The following is a 21,809-nucleotide window of genomic DNA, read 5'->3' as shown; positions in this document are numbered from 1 at the left end:
GGGTGGTGGGCCCATGCCCTGGACCGAATGGCACAGGGTCATTGGACTGTCCAGGAGCTAAGCAACAGCATCAATCGGCTGGAGCTACGGGCTATCCGCTTAGCCCTCCGAGAGTTTCGAGACCTGGTTACATCCAACCATGTGTTGATCACTGTTCCTTCTAAGGTGCATGGCAGTTTCTAACTGCCGCGCAGTGATTTATGTCACAGGCTCCGGAAGCTGAGGGGCCTCAGAAAATCTAGGGTTAGCATGGGTGCGGGGACAGTGGCAGGAGCCTACACAGCACAGCCGGTTTCCTAGGACCTCCTAGGCGCCAGCTATGCTGCTCATTACTGTCAGTCGCCCCGTGTTCAGCAAAGCAAACGCGGGGAAGTCCTTTGCAGGCGGCTAGAACTGGCCACTCGCAAAGGATCTCCCCAGACTTGTTTTGATGAGCATGGAGCGACTGATGGTAGTTTGCGTCGGCTGCGGCCGCTCAAACTAGCATTAGTCGTCCCGTGTTCAGCAAAGCAAGCCCGGGGAGGTCCTTTGTGGGCGGCCAATCCTAGCCGCTTGCGCCTGGCGCTGCGGCTGAAATGAACCCCCAAAGCCCCTGCCGCCACCAGAATATCTGCTGCCGCCTCCTCCTCCTCCAACAGCACTGCCTGATTTGCCACCCGACACTGCGGCTGAGGTGAAGCCGCCAAAGCTCCCACCAGCACCCCTGCCCATGGCAGTGGTGCCTCCCCCTCCACACGGAGCACCTGAGCTGAGCCCCGTGTTATCCCTCCCCCTTCCTCCTCCGTCGTGCTTTTGAGGAGCCATGAGGCCGCGGGAGCCAGTAGGAAGGCAGCGGAGGGGGTGGGAGCAGGAAAAAAAGGCCTCATGGCTTCTCAAAAGCACGGCGGAAGTGGAGGCAGCGGCAGGGGTAACGCGGAGTCCAGCTGAGGTGCTCCGAGCAGAGGGGGAGGCACCGCCACCGCTGCCATGGGCGGGGGCGCCAGTGGAAGCTTTGGCGGCTTCATCTCAGCTGCAGCGCCAGGCAGCAAATGTGGTGGTGCTGTTGGAGGAGGAGGAGGCGGCAGCAGTTATTCTAGTGGCGGCGGGGACTCGTTGGCATCTTCAGCGACAGACCTAGCCCCTTTGAAAAAAACCGAAGATGGAGCAGATCCACGCAGATGACTTCGCCGCAACATGACTGGAGGAGGAATTCTGGGATTTGAAGTCCTCAAGTCTTAAAGCTGTCAGGTTTGAAAATCCCTGGGTTTTTTTTCCTAAAGGGTTATGGGTGCAAGGATCTTGTAACTTGACAGCTTTAAGACTTGCATGCTTTAATGCCAGAGTTTCTGAGCCAACATGACTGGAGGAGGAATTCTGGGGGTTGAAGTCCACAAGTCTTAAAGCTGTCAGGTTTGAAGACCCCTGGGTGTTTTTTTCTAAAGGGTTAGGGGTGCAAGGATCTTGTAACAACAGCTTTAAGACTTGCGTGCTTCAAATGCCAGACTTTCTGAGCCAACATTTTGGATGCTAAGCAGGAATGTTGTTAAGTGATACTGATATAACACTTTTAATTAAGTGGGTACCTTGAATAAACATAACTTTGAGTGTCAAATAATACTGATTTCGTTGTTGTCAGGTGCTCAGGCATGAAAATGTGCCACTCAAACACTATACTTTTCTGCTCACACTGAAAAAAAACTAGAGGGAACATTGGTGTTGATACTCATCGACAACATGGCTTACAAGGCGCATGTCAACCACCAAGGGGGCACGAGCTCCAAATCCCTGATGATGGAAGCAGAACATCTGCACCACTGGGCGGAAAACCATCTGCTGTCAGTCCGAGTGGAACACATATCAGGCACTGCGAACATCCAAGCAGACTGGTTGAGCAGGGCCACGGTGGATCAGGTGGAGTGGCGCTTGCACCCAGCCCTGTTCTGAGAACTGTTCCGCCGCTTTGGTCACCCGCAGGTGGACCTGTTCGCTCAACCTGACAACACACACCTGCCACGATTTTACACCAGGTACAAGGGCGGAAGGCACCGACGCCCTCTGCAGCCCTTGGCCGGAGGGCCTCCTTTATGCCTTTCTGCCTCTGCCAATTGTACGGCTGGTCATCCAGAAGATTCTGGCAGAACGGGCAGAGGTGCTGCTGGTCGCACCGATGTGGCCATGGCGCTCCTGGTATGCGGACCTCGTCCATCTGTCCATATCACGTCCATGGAGAATTCCAGACGACCCGATATCCCTCTCGCAAGGAGCACTCACCCACCCAAATCCACAGCTGTTACAGTTAGTCGTGTGGCACGTGAGCAGACGATCCTGAGTCAGTAGCATTTCTCTGATAAGGTCATCTCCACGATCCAGGCAGCTCGCCGCCTGTCAACAACCTTCATCTACGAGGCTACCTGGCGTGGCTTCTGCAGATGGTGTCGAGCAACAGGTGCGGACCCACCGGGGCAACCATACTGCAGGTATTGGACTTCCTACAGTTGGGCATGGACAAAGGCCTAACACCTAACACCCTCCACTGTCAAATTGCGGCTCTGTCTACTGTGATTGGCGGTGGACGGGGCCACCCCCTAGCTCAACACCCAGGGGTGCAGGCCTTCCTGAAGGAAGCAGCAAACCTTACTCTGCCTATCATTCATCACTACCCCACCTGGGACCTCTCCCTAGTACTCAATGCCCTTACAGCGGCTCCATTCAAGCCTATTCGGACCATCTCCCTCAGGTTACTGACTCTTAAGACTATCTTTTTAGTAGCCATCACATCGGCCAGACATGTGTCCGAGTTGGCGGTGCTCTCTGTCCAGGATGACCTCTGCATTTTCCATCCAAGCAGGGTCGTACTATGGCGTCGTTCAGAAGGACGGAGCCCCTGTTTGTGTCTTTCCAACCTGCCACCATGGGCCAAAAGGCATCATCGCATACCATCGGCCACTGGTTGAAGGTGTGCATCAGTCCCGACCAGTTCCCAGTCATATCACTCTCCATTCTACCAGGAGCACGGCCATAACGGCTGCCTGGGCAATGCAAGCCTTGGTGGAGGACATCTGCAGGACAGCGACCTGGTCATCGCCGTCACCCTTTATCCGTCACTACAAGAGTACGTTTATGCCTCGGCTCAGGCATCCTTTGGACGTGCTGCAAAGGGTAGCTTCTTCGGCTACGGCACCAAACCAGCCTCGCTCCCGCCCCTGAATTCTAATGCTTTGGCGTGTCCCGTGCTTGGATTCCCCAAACAGCGCACAGAATGACCGTTGACTTACCTGAACGGTCCTTCTATGTGCGCTGCGAGGGGAATCCAACCCCACCTTCGGCTTCAGCTGTTCTGGGCCTGGACTTCCATTTTTCCTATGACATTCTGACTTACCTTGACTTCTAGACTTATTTTGTTTCTCTCAAGCCGACTGATTCTTCGTGCAAAACTGAACCAGTCCAGTCAGAGAAGGTGTGGCCAGTAATTTGCATAATTCAGTCTCAAGGCTAATGGACAAAGTTAACCCATGCTTGGATTCCCCTCGCGGCGCACATAGAAGGACCGTTAAGGTAAGTCAACGGTCGTTTTTTCTTTCTTGTCTTTCGTAAAATGTGCCCAGACAATACACTGTATTTAAAATATTGATATATAAATAAATAAAAACTTGACACATACTGTACAAAAAAAAAAAAGAACTCATAAAAATTCAAGATAGGAGCAATAGTTTTCATTTTCTTGTACCATCAACTTGGATGAATAGCTATACTTCTTAGTTTATCTTCTGAATTTATTTCAAGATATCTAATTATGGTAATAGTATTTCTTAAAGTTATTCTTACTTCTCCATCACTAATTGCAAAGGTAACATTTAAAATCAGATTCTTTGTCATTTAAAGAAAACATCAGCTAACAACCCTATACTTATCTGCTCATTCATTTGTCCTTACCCTGAATATTTGAAATAATAAGTTTTATAATAATAACATTAACCATTTTTATTCTATGAAAACAAACTTACTGATCATTGGGCTTGTCAATGCAAATAATTTCGCAAGTCCTAAAAACAACAGAAATGAACACATCTGGTTATAAAATTTGAAATTACACCTTAATATACCATAATTTCCAGAGTATAAGACGCACCTTAATTTGGGGGGAGTAAAACAAGAAAAAAAGTTTCTGCCTCTGCCTACCAGCATCCATCAGTATAAATCTGGCTAGCATCCTTGCAGCAAACAGTGGGTGGAATACCACCAATCAGCTGTTCCAGGCTGCAGGGATTGCGACACACCACCGCCGCCTCTGTGCTTCGCATTTTCAAGTGGTTCCAGGCAGTGGGGATCCTCACTTCCACTTGTTTTGATAACAATCTTTTTATCCATTTAAAACAAACCCTATCACACTATTCTATTTAACTGGAGAGGGTGGGGTGGAGTATGATTTTCATGGGAGCAGAAGAAGGACTTGGCACCAAAGTCTCCACTCCCGAGATATCCCATCTTCCTACTTATAACCGTAGGCATTGAAAGCCTGGCTTTCTTGCAGCAAGCCCAATAGAGATGCAGCACTTTAGTCCTTCTGGACACTGCCATCTCATAAACACGTTGCCCAGCTTCCCAGCAAGCCCGCTACACCCGAAGGGGCTCTGAGGAGCATGGGAGTCAGGATTTGGTTGACGAAGCAGGCACTGCGCAGGAGGCAGTTGCCGTGATCTTCATTTCAGATCTGCTGCCTTCTGCACATCCGGTTGAAGATCCACCACCCTTTTCCTTACATTCATACAATAGAACGACTTTATTATCATGACAGCCGTTCGAGTGGAAGGTGAACTGCCTCCGCTTCTGATTGTGCTCCATCTGGATGGGGAAGCTGCCACAGCTGGGTTCCCCCCTCTCCCCTGCCGCTGGCTGCTTTGCCTTTGTCTACGCATAGTGGGGAAGAGCTCAGAGGGGAGCTCGGGGGAGGGGTGGAAAGAGTGTGGAATGGGGGAATCCATCCCCCCAATCCTGTTCAAGTGGTCCTTGCAGGCCAGTTGTCAGGGGAGTGATCCATGTGGTTCTCCTATCAGAAAACATTGTAATGGGAAGAGTAGGGAGGAGAATCCTCCAGCTTTGAAACCGGTACTTGGTGATAGGAGCCAAAGCACACCAGAGTTTTTGGTATCAAGAAGAAAGCTTTTTCGGGTGGCAGCTCCACTATTCCCTTCCCGATTGCAAAAGCTTTTCTTCTGTCTAATACTCCAAAAAATACGGTATTTATAATAGCTTAGAAGAGATGGTTTTCCTCTGGGGGATAATCAGGACTGATTATAGTAGCAAAAGTAATTTTAGTGAAACTGGGCTGATGCAAAATAGGATTATTTATCATTTTTGAAAAATTTACGAAGCAGACCTCAGGATTCATAATTCAACAGGAAGGGCCCTTGCTGACTATGTTCTTGAGGTGATCTGGCAGTCCTCAGAGCATAAGAAAAAAAGTTATAAACACTTAGCTGTTATCAAACTAAAAAAAAGCAAAACTCTAACTTATTACATCTCATATTACATCCATCAATGTATGTTCATGTTAAAATATTTTTACTTATTTAAAAATTAAGTGATGAACAATATAAAATAATAAAACTCATAGTAAAAATATTATATTATAAAAAGAATATAATAAAACCAACATTCACTATTAGAGAACCTAGTATGTATTTAGGATGGTTACTCAGGGTAATGCAATCACTTTTTGTGATCTTCTGAGAAGTCAATGGGAAAGCCACATTCACTTAAGAACCATGCTGCTAGCTTAACACTGCAGTGATTCACTTAACAATGTGACAAGAAAGGTAGTAAAATGGGACAAAACTCACAACTAGATTTTAGAAAGAGCTGGTATGGTTATACTCCACTCAGTATTAAGGATGCAGCTGTCGAGGTAGTCAACACTATTAAGTATCTGGGGGTGCAGATAACTAGCAATCTGAACTGGTCTTTCTACATGTCATCCTTAGTGAAGTGTGCAAACCAGCATTTGCATTTCCTGCATCAGATGAGAGCACATCTTTCTCCCCCTCTCCTGGCCACTTTTTACAGAGGCACGATTGAAAGTGTTTTAATAAACTGCATCACTGTTTGGCTTGGTGGCAGCAGTGCCTCAGAAAGAAAATCCATACAGAGTGGTAAGGACAGCCAAGATTATTATAGGAAGCTCACTTCCTGTTACTCAGGATACTGCTTATAAACACTATGTGTTTAGAGCGCAAAGCATTGTTAGAGACCCCACACACCCACTTCACAGTCAGTTTCTGTTGCTCTCCTCTGGGCGGATGTTTCCAAGTATTTCTAACAAGACTACCAGATTCTGTAACTGCTTTGTTCCCTATGCCATCCATCTGATAAACTAGCAAGATTTGTTTTTCTCACCATGCACATATATACATCCGAACTAGACTGTGTTGTTTCTCTGTGTCATATAAAATATTTGGGTATATGCATAATTTTGCATTTATTTATTTTGTCATGTTTATATAGTGTATATTGGAGGTGGTGAGTGATCCTTTGAGAGCTGTATGCAATGAAATTTCATTTTAATGTATGCCAATTAGTATACATTCAAAATGACAATAAAGTTATTGTATCTAACTGTCCTGCTTACCAACAGAAATTTTGGGCTCAACTGGGATCATAGGTTGAGGACTACTTGTATTTGGGTAGCCTATAGACTATCAGTATGTGAAAACTTTAATTACTGATTGACTATGTATGGAATGGATATCTGTTTCTGCTCTGACCACAGGAGCTGGTATGTGTTGTCAGTTTCTTAAGAAATAGGTCTCTACTTGTTCAAGTAAGGTGGCCAAAATTCCACACCATAAGTCAACATTTGGGTTATTTTTGCCCTGAATGCTTTCTCTATGGGGGTCAAGGTATCTGGGTATAGTTAAACAGTTTATATAGTCTTTTAGTAGTTAGTACTTATTTTATTTTTAACCCCAAAGGGCAAAAAAACTTGGAAATCAGAAATACCCCTTATAATGTTTTCTTCTTCAAATATACATTAGATGGTGAACAAGTCAGAAAGTTCAGGATTAAGCTACAAGTTTCCTTTTTTAACAATTGTTAATAGTACAAAAGTGAAATAATAATGTGATTCCTGGTTCTGATTCAAACAACAACCTTTAAATTTCACAGCAATAATATTAAAAACATTTGTCCTAATTTTCTTACCAGCAATTATAAATAAAGCTATTTCATAACATATATTTAAGTATTGCTTAAGCATAAACTCCTTTTTAAAGAAATCTAAATTTCAAAATGCAATAGATAATGAATATTTTACCTTGTAAACTTTTGGTAGAGTACTAAGAGTACATCATATTTCCTTTGCAGACGTGATATAGTACAGTCCATTTTAGCACTAATTGTATCCATGTTGACATCTATTTCTTTAATCAAGTGCAGAAATTTGCATACACTGCAAGAAAAATAGAAAGAGAGCAACCAAATCATTCATTTCTAACGTTTACTAAATTAAATTTTCCCATTCCTATATTATATTCCATATTATAACAGCGACTTTGTTTTCATGTCTGATATTTTCTGTTAGTATACTATCTGTCTCATGTCTGATGTTTTCACACCCTAACAAATATAATTACAGTAAAATCTCCATAGTTGACCATCTCCCTAAATTAACCTAATTTTCGTAGACTGGGCATACACTATATATGCACAATAGAAAACCAACCTCTCTATATAATCCAATTCTGTAAATTGTATCTTGACCACCTGGAGCATGACACACAATAATATTAATTTACTCAACTTGACCTGTTGAGTCCAGTCTGCACCAAGGCAAGTAAAGTTAAATGCAGAATTGGTAGCAATGAATTTCTTTCAAGACTATCAAAGAATACAATATTTTGGACTTTGATTCATCAGTTTAACAATGATAATTATGGATTCATTTCATAATACAAATTGCACAGTCTTTTTTTTTTTGCACTTCATTTTTTTTCCTTTTTCCGGATCAATAAAAAATATCCAATGATAAAATAAAACAAATACACACATAACACAGACATATCTGAGCCATTAAACTACATCAGAAATTCAACCTCTTGAGCAAGGCATAATCAAAACATTCAAAATGCACTACTGAGCCCAGCTTCTGCAGTGGGTCATTTCTAAAATTCAAAACTATGGTTCGTGTGCAGAAGCAAAATTATCTGTTTCATCAGTTACTGCTCTAGATGCAATTCTCTGGATTTTTTCTGCTTGGAATAAAGTTCAGCCTGAAACAATACAGAAGTGCTTCAAGAAAGCTGGATTTGTTACAACCCAAGGGCAAGATGTTGCAGCCCTGCTAGACAGTCTACCTCCCATGGTGGAATTCGAGGGAGTAGATTTTGAAGATTCTGTTGCAATGGATGACGATGTGGTAATCCGCAATGAATCTGACCCAGAAGCAATTTTCCAATCAGTATTGACCAAGGTACAACCCAGTGGAAAAGTGCTGGAAGCAGCTGATGAAGCAGAAGAATTAAGTGAGGAATTAAATATTCTGAAAGAAGAGGATGTCAGTCATTTGATAATGCAGTTAAAGTCATTTCCGTGGAAAAATGCCCAGGTATGGTGAATGGTATAACTAGCACTGAGAGTGCTTTCTCCTCTTACCTTCATAAAGAGTAAGAAACAGACTAAAATTGACTTTTTTTCAGAAAGAATGAACAAATCATGACAATACATACTTAAATGTATTGATTTTGTATGATACAGTGTTGTATGAATTAATTTCCTGTGTTTTCACTATGTGTGTTTCTGTATGACATTCTCTAATAAAAGCTGTATAATAAAATGAGGCGTGTCTACATATCAGTACAGTCGTTCCATATGTTGACCACTTTCCTTCAATCCCTTGGGTGGTCAACTTTCAGAAGGTTTATTGTATATTATACAGTTCTTCAACCAAGATAAATAACAATTAAGAGTAATTTTTGTTAAATCCAACTTTCCCTAAGTTCAACATTCTTCCACCAAGGCAAGTGTAGTAAAATCTTTATAAATGATCCTATTTGCTCATGGGGTGAGGAGGAAGTTGAAACCATCTCAGACATATTACATTATAAATTCTATAGGGACATTAGATTTATTTTCATTTTGCTCCTAATAGAATTCCCTGGGAGACTATATATATTTTAATATATATACCAATTAAGGTTTGTAATTAGTGTCACAACCACTGGTATGCCCAAATATGGGAGGAAGCAGACTGCTTCCATTCTCTGTCTATCGGCTCGTCACAAGAGACCATCCAGACAGAAACCCAATATTTTTACTGTTGCCCTTGTTACATTTGTGTTGTATTTGTGCTGATAAATAAACAACACAATTAAGGTTTAGATCTACATTATCTGGATTATAAGTATAAGTAAGTATAAGTATAATCTTTATTGTCATTGTACTTAAATACAATGAAATTGGTTTTAACTTCACTGGTGCAAAATTATAACAGAAACGAAAAAAGAAAAAGAAAGAAAACTAGTGTGTGCATGGAGTGATTGTGGTTGTATTTAAGTCTCACAACCCACGGATAGAAACTATCTTTAAACCTGTTTGTTTGGCTGGCTATACTTTCATGCCTTCTGCCTGATGGTAGAAGTGCAAAGAGACACTGACCAGGGTGTGAATCATCTCTGAGTATCTTCCTTACTCTGCTAAAGCAGCGAGATCTGGCGATGTCATCCAGTGGTGTCAGAAGGCAACCAATGGTTTCTTGTGCCAAATTGATCACTCTCTGTAGTGCCTTCCTGTCCGCAGCTGTTAAACCAGCATACCATACTGTAATACGATATGTGGGAACTCTTTCTATGGTGGACCGATAGAAAGAGGTCATCAGCCATTGTTCTACCCGATTTATATAGATGTATTAATATAGTAATAGAATAATAAATATTATTTTGTGAATTATTTTGTTAGTTGCCATATTATCTATTTTCTTTGCTTTGCTTTTGTACTTTTAAATGTTGCTATTGATTGAATATTACCAATCAACTAAGAATAATTTTATTATATCAGTCAGTAATGTCTAGTCATAGGGACGTGATGGCTCAGAGGCTAAAACGCTGAGCTTGCCAATCAGAAAGGTCAACAATTCAGCAGGTCAAATCCCTAGCACCGGGTAATGGAGTGAGCTTGTCCCACCTTCTGCCAACCTAGCAGTTTGAAAGCATGTAAAAATGCAAGTAGAAAAATAGGGACCACCTTTGGTGGGAAGGTAACAGCGTTCCTTCAGCATTTAGACATGACCACGGTGACATCTTTGGACAGCACTGGCTCTTCGGCTTTGAAATGGAGATGAGCACCACCCCCTAGAGTCAGGAACAACTAGCACATATGCGCAAGGGGAACCTTTACCTTTAATGTCTAGCCCAAAAAAGTTAAGTACTTTGCTAGTAGTTGAATTGTGATGATCAAAAAATCCCAGAGCAATAGGCTGAACTTTGAAGTTGAAAAAAATCATCCCATAAGATCAAAAGAATCAATGGCAGTCAACTGCTGCACTGATGTAACAGGTATGAAGAGGAACTGATTTTGTAGAGTACAGTTGATGAATACAAAGAACTGGAAGTACAGAATTATAAATAAAATTGCTAAAACATGTATCAGAAAGTATGAAACAGTGTCATTGAAGTTGTGGATATACATGATGCTACAAATATATAGTGGTGACATCCACAATTTATGATCCAGAGTATAGAGAAAATAAAAGCAGTTTCCTCAAATATCAAATAATCTGTCTTAATATTTTTTCATCCAGAATCATACTTTTTCTCTTTTTTCTTTCACTTCTTTTCTTTGCTTCTGTGCTCATGTTTTTACACATCCATTCTTGGTGGTCCTCCAGAATGGCTTGTCCCATGTTTAGAACTTCAAGCCACCTTTGTATCCAGCTCTGATTCTGTCAGACTTTCATCTGTTATATTTTTACATTTATATTCTGTAGAGATTTATCCAAATGAATAAACATCCTGAAATGCTGGCATTCAAAACAAATCTACCAATATCTAATTCTTCTCCCCACTTACTGTACATCTATCCTATCAGATCCACAGGAGAGTATGCTGCGTGTCCTATCAAGCAGGGAGTTCCACTGGGCAGTACCTAGAAGAAAAGCCTTTTTCTGTGATCCCATCCTATGGAACATCTCCCCGCCCCCAACGCAGAAGAGACTGGCCCCAACCCTGTTGGCCTTTGAGGCCTTTAAAACATTTTTTTCAATCACATGGCTTTATGACAGGGGTCCCCAATCGCCAGTTCATGGCCCAGTGTTGGGCCACAGTCTATTGGGAATTTGGTTGTGTAAGCAGCAGGCAAGCAGGCAAAGTTGGATTTGCACAAGCAGTGTGTGCATGCGCAAAACCATCCCCTCTCCCCTTCTCCCAGGTCCTCAAAGCCAGAATGGTTGGGACCGCTGCTTTATGACAGTTAGGGTATATTTATGTATATTTGCTACATGTTTACTCATTTTTACTTGTTTTTGTTTTAATTTTAATTGGGTGTTTTACTGTTTTTTATGTACATATTTTGATTGCTTTATGAGGTACGCTACCCACGTTCACTATAAGATGAGTGGCTATATAAATATGATTAACTAAATAAAATAATTACCCAACGGAATGAATAAAAAATGAAAGTAAGGAAAGATGATGTGGAAGATGCTTGGAATAAAATGAAAAGAACTACAGTATGTAAGTGTGCCTTACATAATTCTGTATTACTGAGCAGAATTACTGAAATGGATGAATGAATAGATTGAAAAGAAGGGAACAACTAAGAAAATTCTGGTTGGATGGTATTGATAAGATGCTTAAAAGTGATGACTGTATTATGGTAATTTATGAGGTCATGTATGAATGAGCAAGCCAATGAGCAGTAGCAAGTATCAAAAGACAGAAAGATATTAAGATGTGTAGTAGTAGTAGTTTTTCCTTTTCCTTTATCTCACGCTTTTAATTTCTTTGGTTAACTAGATTTTACTCATTTTTTGAACTCTGCATGCTTTTGTTTATCCTAGAGGGAAACAATGTGAGGGATATGTATAAATGAATAGTTTCTTCAAGAGGCTCAAATAGCAGTGGGAGAGAGGCTAAACAAGATGGTAGAACACTTAAATGTCTTAATCCGGTTTCCCTCAAAATTAGCAATCCTACTACTTTAACATGTAATTTATTAATTACTGGTTATGAACACTCATATAGATCATTTAAGGCAATATAAAAGATGCTTCTCTTCATGACTCTAAATAAAATTTATGTATTCTTTAATGTCAAACAGACATAACTATAATTGCATAACTTTACAGATCTATGTGGACACAAACATACCTAATTTTTAAACATTTCAGAAGTTCTGTAAAAGTGAATGTCATCTCATCCAGGTCAACTGCAGCCATAAAAATGCAGATGCCCCACAATTCTTTTTTTAGCTGGCTCTCCTAGGAAAAAAGGTTAGCTCAGTTGTATTATTTAGAGCTGTAATATAATGAACAATATCAGATCAAAATTTATGTTCAATATAATTGTTTTACATAGAACTTTTGCAGTTATATTTATATAGCTTATCATCATATATTCTATTATCAAAGTAAGTGGACCAACATCTATCAGTTTATAAAAGGCAATTGCTGTTGCTGTATGTATGGGGAACTCAAAATAATTTTTAAGCTATTTTTATTTCAAATATAGGAATAACTCAGCAATACTTAAGAATGTGCTTTTTAGGATCAATCAAATATTGAAGGTTATTGCACCAAAAGAAAAGGGAGATAATAGGAAAAAATGGATGACACTCAGCTATATGTCTCAGCCCATGGTGAGTTAAGTGATGCCATATCCTCCCTCTCGCAGTGCTTGGAGGCTATTAGGGACTGGATGGGGAGCAATGGATTGAAACTAAACGCTGGCAAGACTGAATAGCTTTGGGTTTGGGGTTCTTTGGCCCAAGGAAACTCGTCACCTTTGGCTTTGGATGGCCCTGTGCATAATCTAGGGGTTCTCCTGGACTCTCGACTCCTGCTCAAAGAGCAGGTGGCAGTTGTGGGCAGGATGGACTTTGCTCAACTGCGGGTTGTGCACCAGTTACACCCTTTCCTAGACCAACAATACCTACTTGCTGTCACTCATGCCCCAGTCACTTCCCGTCTTGACTATTGCAAAATGCTCTACCTGGGGCTGCCCTTGAAGAGCATCCAGAAGCTCCTGTTGGGGCAAAATGCAGCACCACACATGGTTTTGTGCAGACCTTGGTGTGCACATGTATCATCTCTCCTGCGGGAGCTGCACTGATTGCCGATTTGCTTCCAGGTACAATTCAAGGTGCTGGTTGTCATCTTTAAAGCCCTTCATGGCTTGGGACCAGGTTATCTGAGGGACCGTCTCTTGCCGGTCACATCTACCTGATGCACCAGAGCGAGAAATCAAACAATATTGCAGGTCCCATCCCCGAGGGAGATACACCTGGTGGGACCCAGAAGAATGGCTTTCTCTGTGGTGGCTCTGTCTCTGGAGCATCATTCCCCCAGAGATTAGAATGGCCCCCACTCTAACACTCTTCTGGAAAGCACTTAAGACCTGGTTCTGCCAGCAGGCCTGGGGAACGCAGAGTGAGATGGAGCCCATTAAATGGCTCGTATGTGTTGTCGCCAGGGCAGGGGGTTATTTTATTATATATGATTCTCTCTTTGATTGGTTTTATATGATGTTTTTATATTTTTGTAAGCTACCTCGAGTCTCCACGTGTGAATAGGCGGCAATATAAATCTCCTAAATAAATAAATACAGGTCTACCTATAGATGGGCCTTCTGTTTACATAAGGAAGGATTCAAAGTTATCGAAGTTGCTGGCCATAAATAGCAACAAGCAATTCTGAAATATTAGCACTTTGCAATCATTTTAGCATGGAGAGCAAGAAACTAAACACTACTTGAACTACAAAACAAAACTGTCTAGATTTTATCAGATGTGAATTAATATTATTTTAAAATCAACTTCAGTTCATGAGAAAAGTGAAATAGTACTAAAAATATAAACAAAAACTAAATAGGGGGGATGAATGTACATGTATTTGTATTATTGTCCAAAATGTATTATGGTTATTACACTGTGATTTTAGTTAATAAAATTACATACTTAATAAGCAAGATATACTCACTACATCCATTTTTTCATAGGTCTTCCAAGCAGTTATTCTCACATTGTCTGTTATGCGTAAAGCATCACATAAGGAAACAAAGTCTGTTTCAGCAAACAAAAGCCTAGCAAAGAGAAATATGTTACTTACAAAACTGAATATTTTAGATACTTGACAGATTGTATAATTTTGTGGAATGTGTACTACACTATTTATTTCGGCATATAAGGTACTGACTTTTCACTTCCAATACTTTTTTATTTATCAAAAAACCTCGTGAATTGAACTCATGAGGTTTTTTTTTTTACAAGGGGATTCAATGGGTGAAGGGGCGAGGAATGCAACAGACCTGGAAAGGTAAGAGGTGCGCCTCACTTCTCCCCCCACCACCTGCCACCCCTTGCTAAAGGGACGGTGGGGAAGGGAACCAGGCAATCTGCCTTTACCATTGGGATGGACGGTGTTTTTTTGCGCGAGAAGAAACAGGCGGGAGGGGTGATCGCATTGCTGGCCTGCCACTGTTTTTGCGGCAGGCTCTTTTTGCATGGGAGGGAAGGGCGGGAGGTGGAAGCACTTTGCTTCACCTGTCGCTGTTTTTGCGCTGAGCCCTCTTTTTGCCCCACAAGCTATACCAGTAGGTGGTACAGTGGTAATGGCGGGGACCGGTTGCGCATGCGGGATTATTTTGGGGGGAGGGCTTATTATGGTGCATGCTCTGAAAAGCCCAATTGGGCTTATTAGCAGGGCATGTCTTATTTTCAGGGAAATACAGTACATACATACATACATACATACATACATACATACATACATACATACATACATACTCTTATTTAATCAAGTCCTTAGATTCTCAGGCTATGGGTTATAGTGGATAAAGGGACTCTTAGAATGTTTGGTCTATTAGTCTGCCATTCTTTCCCCCCATTTTTGTTTTTAAACTATACAATTACTGTTAGTCATGGACAGTCTATAATATATACATACATATATGCATAAAAATGAGACTGGAAAAAAATGAACTTCCAGGAGCTACCTTATCAGTTAAGGGGGTGGGAGGGAAGGGAAAAAAGAGTTGGGGTTTTCAAGACTACTTACTCCCATAAATTAGTGTTTGGGCTTGAGAAATGTGCACTAGAAGAAAGATCAAACTATTTTTTTAACTTGTGCTCTATTTTTCTAACTTCAGCTACATATGTTCATATACAGGTAGTCCTCAATGTATGACCACAGTTGAGCCCAGAATTTATGTTGCTAAGTGAGAAATTTGTTAAGTGAGTTTTGTCCCATTTTATGACTTTTCTTGTCACATTTAAGTGAATCACTATAGTTGTTAAATTAATAACACGGTTGTTAATTGAATCTGACGTTCCCATTGACTTTGCTTGTCAGGTCACAAAAGATGGTCACATGACCCCAGAACACCGCAACTGTCATAAATATGAATCAGTTGTCAAGCATCCAGTGTAAATCATGTGGCCATCAGCATGCCCCAACAGTCTTAAGCAGTGGTGGGTTTCAAAAATTTTTAGAACCTATTCTGTAGGTGGGTCCTGTTTTGTGGGAGTGGTTCAGCAGTCATGTGACCGGCTGGGCATGGCCAACTTGGAAAATGTGGTGAAACTCACTTAACGACGCTCTTGTTAAGCAACCAAAATTTTGGGCTCAATTGTGGTTATAAGTTCTCTTTCTTTCTTTTCGTTCTTTCTTTCTTTCTTTCTTTTTCTTTTTCTTTCTTTCTTTAGTTCTTTCATCTCTTTCCCACTTTCTTTTTCTTTCTTTCTTTCATCTCTCTTTCCCACTTTCTTTTTCTTTCTTTTTCTTTTCTTCTTTCTCTTTCTCTCTCTTTTTCTTTCTGTCTCTCTCCATCTCTCTCTGTGTCTCTCTGTCGGTCTCTCTCTGTGTGGCTCTTTGTCTCTCTCTCTCCCTCCCTCTGTCTGTCTCTCTCTGTCATTGTCTGTGTCTGTCTGTCTGTCTGTTCTTTCTCCTCCCTCCCCCCATCTGTCACCCTGTGTGTGTGTGTCTCACTCTCTGTGTGTTTGTGTGTCTCTGTCTGTCTGTCTCACTCCGTGTGTGTGTGTGTGTGTCTCTCTCTCCTCCCTTCCTCTGTCACTCTCTGTGTGTATGTGTCTGTCTGTCTCTCCCTCCCTCCCCGTCTGTCTCACTGTGTCTGTCTATCTCTCTTTGATTTCCTCCCTCTCTCTCTCTCTCTCTGTGCCTCTGTCTGTCTGTCTCTCTCTCTCTCACTCACTCACACATAGACACACACATACTGTGGTCACCTCGTTGAGTGTTCCAATCACATTTGAAACACTCAACAACTGGCCTGCATTTATGGTTTTTTGCAGCATTCTGCAGTCATAGGACCATAATATATGGTTAAAAGTACCTGGTCAGAGAGAAGAGGACAGCATGCTGCAACAGCCGAATCCTCACCTCCTGTTCCTTCTTCAGCTGCTGCATAAGCCCACATGGCGTGCGCTGCCCTCTTCTCTCTGACAGCTGCCTTGTTTCCAATGGAGGAGGTGGAGAATGTGTTTTCCTCCCTCTGCATGGATTTTCCACCCCCTATTGGTAACGAGGCAGCTGTTGGCGGGGCAAGCCTGGTGTGGACGGGCAGGGCAAGCAAGCAGCGACTGGGTGGGCGGGGGGAGCGAGCAAGGGGGCAGGCAATGGGAAGGAGCATTCCAGTACGCGGCCTCTGGAAGAACGGGTACTGGAAGACACGCTAAATTTGACGAACGAATACGTCCATACCGAGGCGTACCCCCTGAAGCCCACTCCTGGTCATAAGTGTGGAAAATGGTCATGTCACTTTTTTCAGTGCCATTGTAACTTTGAACAGTCATTAAGTAAACTGTTGTAAGTTGAGGTGTAACGACAACTTTGTGACACATTTTGACAAAAAGGTGGGTTACAAGTATTGGTGATTAAATCGTATAATTCTTAAAGATATTTCAGGCAAAATGAAACACAATTACACTTTAGTTTCTATTAGCAGCATATGCTACTAAAGTTAACTGGTATGTTGCATCAGAAACATTCTTTTTGGCCACTAACAATCAAAATATTTGGCAGTTTCTTAATGTATTACTCCAGAATGTAGAGTTTTCCAAATAGCTATAATTTTGTTTGTATTCCACCTTTATTATTTTTACAAATAATTAAAGGCAGGGACCATATCTACCTCACCTTTCTTCCCCATTTCCCCATCTGAGGCAAGTTAAGCTGAGAGAAAATGACTGGCCCATGGTCACCCAGCTGGCTTTCATGACTAAGGTGAAAGTTAATCTCACAGTCTCTAGCCTAGTGCCTTAACCACTAGATCAAACTGCCTCTCTTCCAAGGCTTTTGGGAGAATATTTTGATGCCGTAGACAGTTCTTACAACGTCAGAAAAAAATCAGGCTGAAACCAGACTAGTTATTTAACCAAAAAGAACAGGTGGAAAATATTCCTCCCAACCTTCACAATGATTATAGTAAGTCTGTTACATCCTGCAGGATGGGAGAAAAAAGGCACAATTTAAAATTTAACTTCACTGTAAATGGCACTTGATACATAGCACTGACATTTTCATGTTTCTTTAGCATTTCTACAACAAATCTCTTTTCTATAAAGAAGAGTTGTGCGCCCTCCTGTTGTGCCTGCTCCCAATCTAGTCCAGTCTTGTTGAACAAAGCCCAACATCAAGTCACGACAAAAAAGGAGCCAATATTTAGCCAAACTTAGGTTCAAACTTTCACAACAAATTATACTATTCTAAAAATGCAGCTATGGCTCATCTGAATTTTACTAATCCAATACCAAATACTATCTCCTGGAAAGAGAGGGCTCATCTCCCACCAGCCTTGCCCTCAGTTTTCTTTTAATATGACTGCAAACACTGTTGCTGAAAAGCTGGATAGATTTGAAAATCACATAAAGTGTTCTTAAAAGATCACCTAAAGTGATCTTTTAATATTTTCCATAATATCTAAACAAGTACTTTCTTCTTTCCAGTTGTTACTTCTATATTATTCTCCTCCGGTTTTCTATTCCTTCTTCTGTTTAACCCCTTCCTAGGATATCTCCATCCTGGCTTTTCTTTTACTATTACTGTTTTAGGGAAGGAGTAGTCATATATCTGTGAAGAATGTATGGTTTTTACAGTATAGCAGTTAGAGAAAAGGATTTTACAGGAAACTAATTTTAATCAGTAATTATTATTTTGAGTTTGTCTTTCCTTTGCAATATAATTTCTTGCATATATATATATATATATATATTACACACACACACACACAATTGTCGTTTGCAGGTATTTATTGTGGAGAGAGAAATCTCAAGAACTTGGCAATGTTTAGAAATTTTTTTCTGTTTCTTTTGCAAGGTCATCTATCTCCCAGGTAAAATTCAGATTATAATGAGCCTAACGGCCACAAAGGAAAGCTGCACAGGCAACAAGAGAGAGAAACATGATGTTCTCAATTCTATGCTTAGCAGCCATTACATCTGATCAATAAGGCAAAAGCTGAGAATGACACCTGTAATTCCTCTATTCTGTTAAATATCATTGATCTCAAAACTCAGCACTATCAGGGTGGGCGTTTATTTACATGTATGTTTGGTCTCCTGAGCATCTTTTCCAAGCCATCAAGCTGTTTCACTCCTCTTGGGACCTCGTTTGCCACCCATTCGATTTCCAAGAGGAAATAAGGGCGACAGCTTTTAAAACGGGGAAAGGCTCGATTGCTAATTTTATTTTATTTAGATTATTTTATTTTCGATGTCACAAACAAGCTCGGGGGAGGCAAATGCAGCCATGAGTCCCAGAAATATAATTCCCTTAATTCAAGGAGGAATCGAGAGGTAGATGCCGCGAACTTCCTTCCTTGCACCGAAAAAAAGATGGCAACCTACGGGCCACTTAAAAGGAGCTGCACTGACGGATCTCTCTCCTCTCCCCTGACCCAGCTCTTGCTGCCCTACGCCTCACTCCAACCCCACCCTCCGCCCGCAGGCGACAGTTACCGAACTGACCTGTCAGGAGCCGGAGGGGCGGCGGCGGGCGTTTCAGATTCCCCCGCGGACTCGGAGCTGTCGTCCGTCTGGCTTGTGGGGACAGTTCCCATTTTCCGGGGGGGGCTGGTCGGCGCCATGTTCGACGTCTCCAGCCACATAGAGGTTGCCCCGGGAGCCTAGACGCCGCTGCAGAAAAGCCCGGCCGCTATCGTAGCCGCCTTCCTCAAAGCATCCCCGCCCGTCTCCGAAACCGCGGGAAAATGCTTCACGCCCCTCCCCTAGACGTCACTTCTGGTGAAGCATTCCGGCGGAGCCTGCCATAGAGATACATCGATGGACGCGCTCGCACTCAGCTGAGGCTTCCTGGGCGCGGAGCTGGTTTTCGCGATCTTGACGGTGTGATCCTATATGATCCTCATTTATCGTGTATAGCTTTTATGTACACTGAGAGGATATGCACCGAAGACAAATTCCTTGTGTGTCCAGTCACACTTGGTCAATAAAGAATATTTTACTCTATTTCAGCCTTGCACCCACCAACCTTGTTCCAAACTGGTCACATTTTCTCGGAGTGACGAGTGAATCCAAGCTTTAATTCTCAGCGTTTCTATCTCTGCAACATTTTCGGAACAGGGAAGGAGGGAAGCAGCGAATCAAACCCGTTCTTGCGTAGTCTCTCTTAAGAGGCCCGGCACAAAGAAAGGAGGAAGGCGACCACCCGGGAAGAATAAGTGGATGTCAAAAGTTGCTTTAACGGCAGGAGTGTTTGCTGCTACCCTTTTCTAGCCCTTCTGCTGAAGTCCCGGAGGCTCCCTAATGGGAGCCAATAACCACTGACATGGTTTAGTGCAGGGGTAGTCAACCTTTTTATTACCTACCGCCCACTTTTGTATCTCTGTTAGTAACATTTTCTAACTGCCCACCGGTTCCACAGTCATGGTGCTTTATAAAGTAGGGAAGTAATTTTACTTTATAAAATTCATAAAGCAGAGTTACAGCAAACCCCTACCGCCCACCATAAAAGCTGGAACACCCACTAGTGGGCGGTAGGGACCAGGTTGACTACCACTGGTTTAGTGACTGCTTTTATGCTGAACAGTAGATGTGCCAACAATTATTGCTGTCGACCCTTTTTGCTGGGCGGAAGCTGATGTCCTTGTGCGCTCCATGCAAGACTTGTTGTGACTTGTCGCTTTGCCTCACCAAGTCAACAAGGTTGGTTCTATGGAAGTCATAATCCACCGATCATCAGCTAACTACTTTTATCAAAATTTCACATGATCACAAATCAAAGTGAATAAATGTTCACACAGAAGTAATCCGAATTTAAAACTTAGTTCAAATCGAAAATTACAATAATTTAAAGGGTTAAACAATGTGTTACCACAGAATTTTTATATTTGTAATCCACTTTTATTACTTTTACAAATAAGTCAAGGCGGCAAACCTATCCAACACACCTTTTTCTTCCTGTTTTCCCAAAAATAACCATGTGAGGTGTGTTGGGCTGAGTAACTGGCCCAGTCACTTATAGCCAAAGCAAAACTTAAAATCCACGAGTTTGGATGGAGGGTTATTTAAATCTGACATAGTTTCTCAAGCCTATTTTTCAAACCAAGATATTTTCATTATATAATCTACAAATTCCAAAGATCACTAGGTCTCTGCAGATGAGGCTATTGAAACTACAGCTCATATCTTACACTATATTTCTATGAGGCTCATAAAACTTGTCTAATAAATTACCTGACAAACTTGATCTTTTTATGTGCAATCAGATTAGATCAGTGATTTAGTTATCAGATTAGTGGTTTAGTTTCCTTGAACATAACCAAAATCCATTATACAGCCTGTAAAATACCTTGAGTAACACCACCAATTCCAACCTTCTTATCCTGTTTTGTGTTTTTATTATTAACTATTTCTATCTGGACCATAATAAACTACATTTGGATTTTATTCCCCTTTTTTCAGTTCTTCTAAAGTAGGATATAAAGTGAGATTTGGACATTAAGAGTGAACATACGGGGTCAGGCTGGATAGCCTCTCGGGGGACCTTTCATCTTGTTATTATAAAGGAAAAGACGGAGTTTGAAGCTTGCAAAAGAACAGGAAGTGTGAATGCCTAGCTGCAGAGTTCAGTTAAAGTTCTTACAAAGCCCTGTAGCCATTATTTCATTTTCATTTCATTTCATTTATTGAATTTCTAGGCCGCCCAATCTCGAAGGACTCTGGGCGGCTTACAGAAATGAAAAATTATTTAAAAGAATTAAAACAATGAGACACAACAAAGTTAAGAAAAAGCACAACATACACCCAATCCAAGAGGGGCCAGATCTCAATCAAGAGGTCAACGGCCCCAGGCCTGCTGGCAAAGCCATGTTTTAATAGCTTTGCAGAAGGCCATGAGAGTAGGGAGGGCCCGGATCTCTGGGGGCAGCTCATTCCATAGGGCCGGAGCGGCAACAGAGAAGGCCCTACTCCTAGGTGTCGCCAGCCGGCATTGTCCCGCTGAAGGCACCCGGAGAAGTCCCATCCTGTGCGATCTTATTGGTCTAAGGGAGGTATGTGGCAGAAGACGGTCTCGCAGGTATCCATCCTAGGCCATGTAGGGCTTTAAAGGTGATAACCAGATAACCATTATGAGACTAGAGTGCCATACCTGT

At 41.9% G+C, this 21,809-nt stretch overlaps 1 protein-coding gene across 2 annotated transcripts in view; it reads right to left on the bottom strand.

Annotated features, from left to right (window-relative positions):
• Nucleotides 1-19,319, bottom strand: part of LOC106543703 (retinoblastoma-associated protein) — a 66,673-nt gene extending 47,354 nt beyond the window's left edge. For both annotated transcript variants that reach the window (XM_087716688.1, XM_087716690.1), the window contains exons 1-5: nucleotides 19,162-19,319; nucleotides 14,162-14,264; nucleotides 12,336-12,445; nucleotides 7,289-7,423; nucleotides 3,984-4,022 (exon numbers count right to left, since the gene is read on the bottom strand). In XM_087716688.1, the coding sequence (XP_087572814.1) occupies nucleotides 3,984-4,022; nucleotides 7,289-7,423; nucleotides 12,336-12,445; nucleotides 14,162-14,264; nucleotides 19,162-19,301 (527 nt within the window). In that variant the 5' untranslated portion in view covers nucleotides 19,302-19,319. The remainder of the gene's footprint in view (nucleotides 1-3,983; nucleotides 4,023-7,288; nucleotides 7,424-12,335; nucleotides 12,446-14,161; nucleotides 14,265-19,161) is intronic.
• Between the last annotated feature and the right edge of the window lie 2,490 nt (nucleotides 19,320-21,809).

The sequence above is a fragment of the Thamnophis sirtalis genome, unplaced genomic scaffold (assembly GCF_051295495.1).
Source record: "Thamnophis sirtalis isolate CommonGarterSnake01/CBP01778 unplaced genomic scaffold, rThaSir2_p1.2 scaffold_5, whole genome shotgun sequence".
NCBI lineage: Eukaryota > Metazoa > Chordata > Lepidosauria > Squamata > Natricidae > Thamnophis > Thamnophis sirtalis.
Note: the sequence above shows the minus strand (reverse complement) of the source record. Positions and strands in the feature narration are given on the sequence as shown.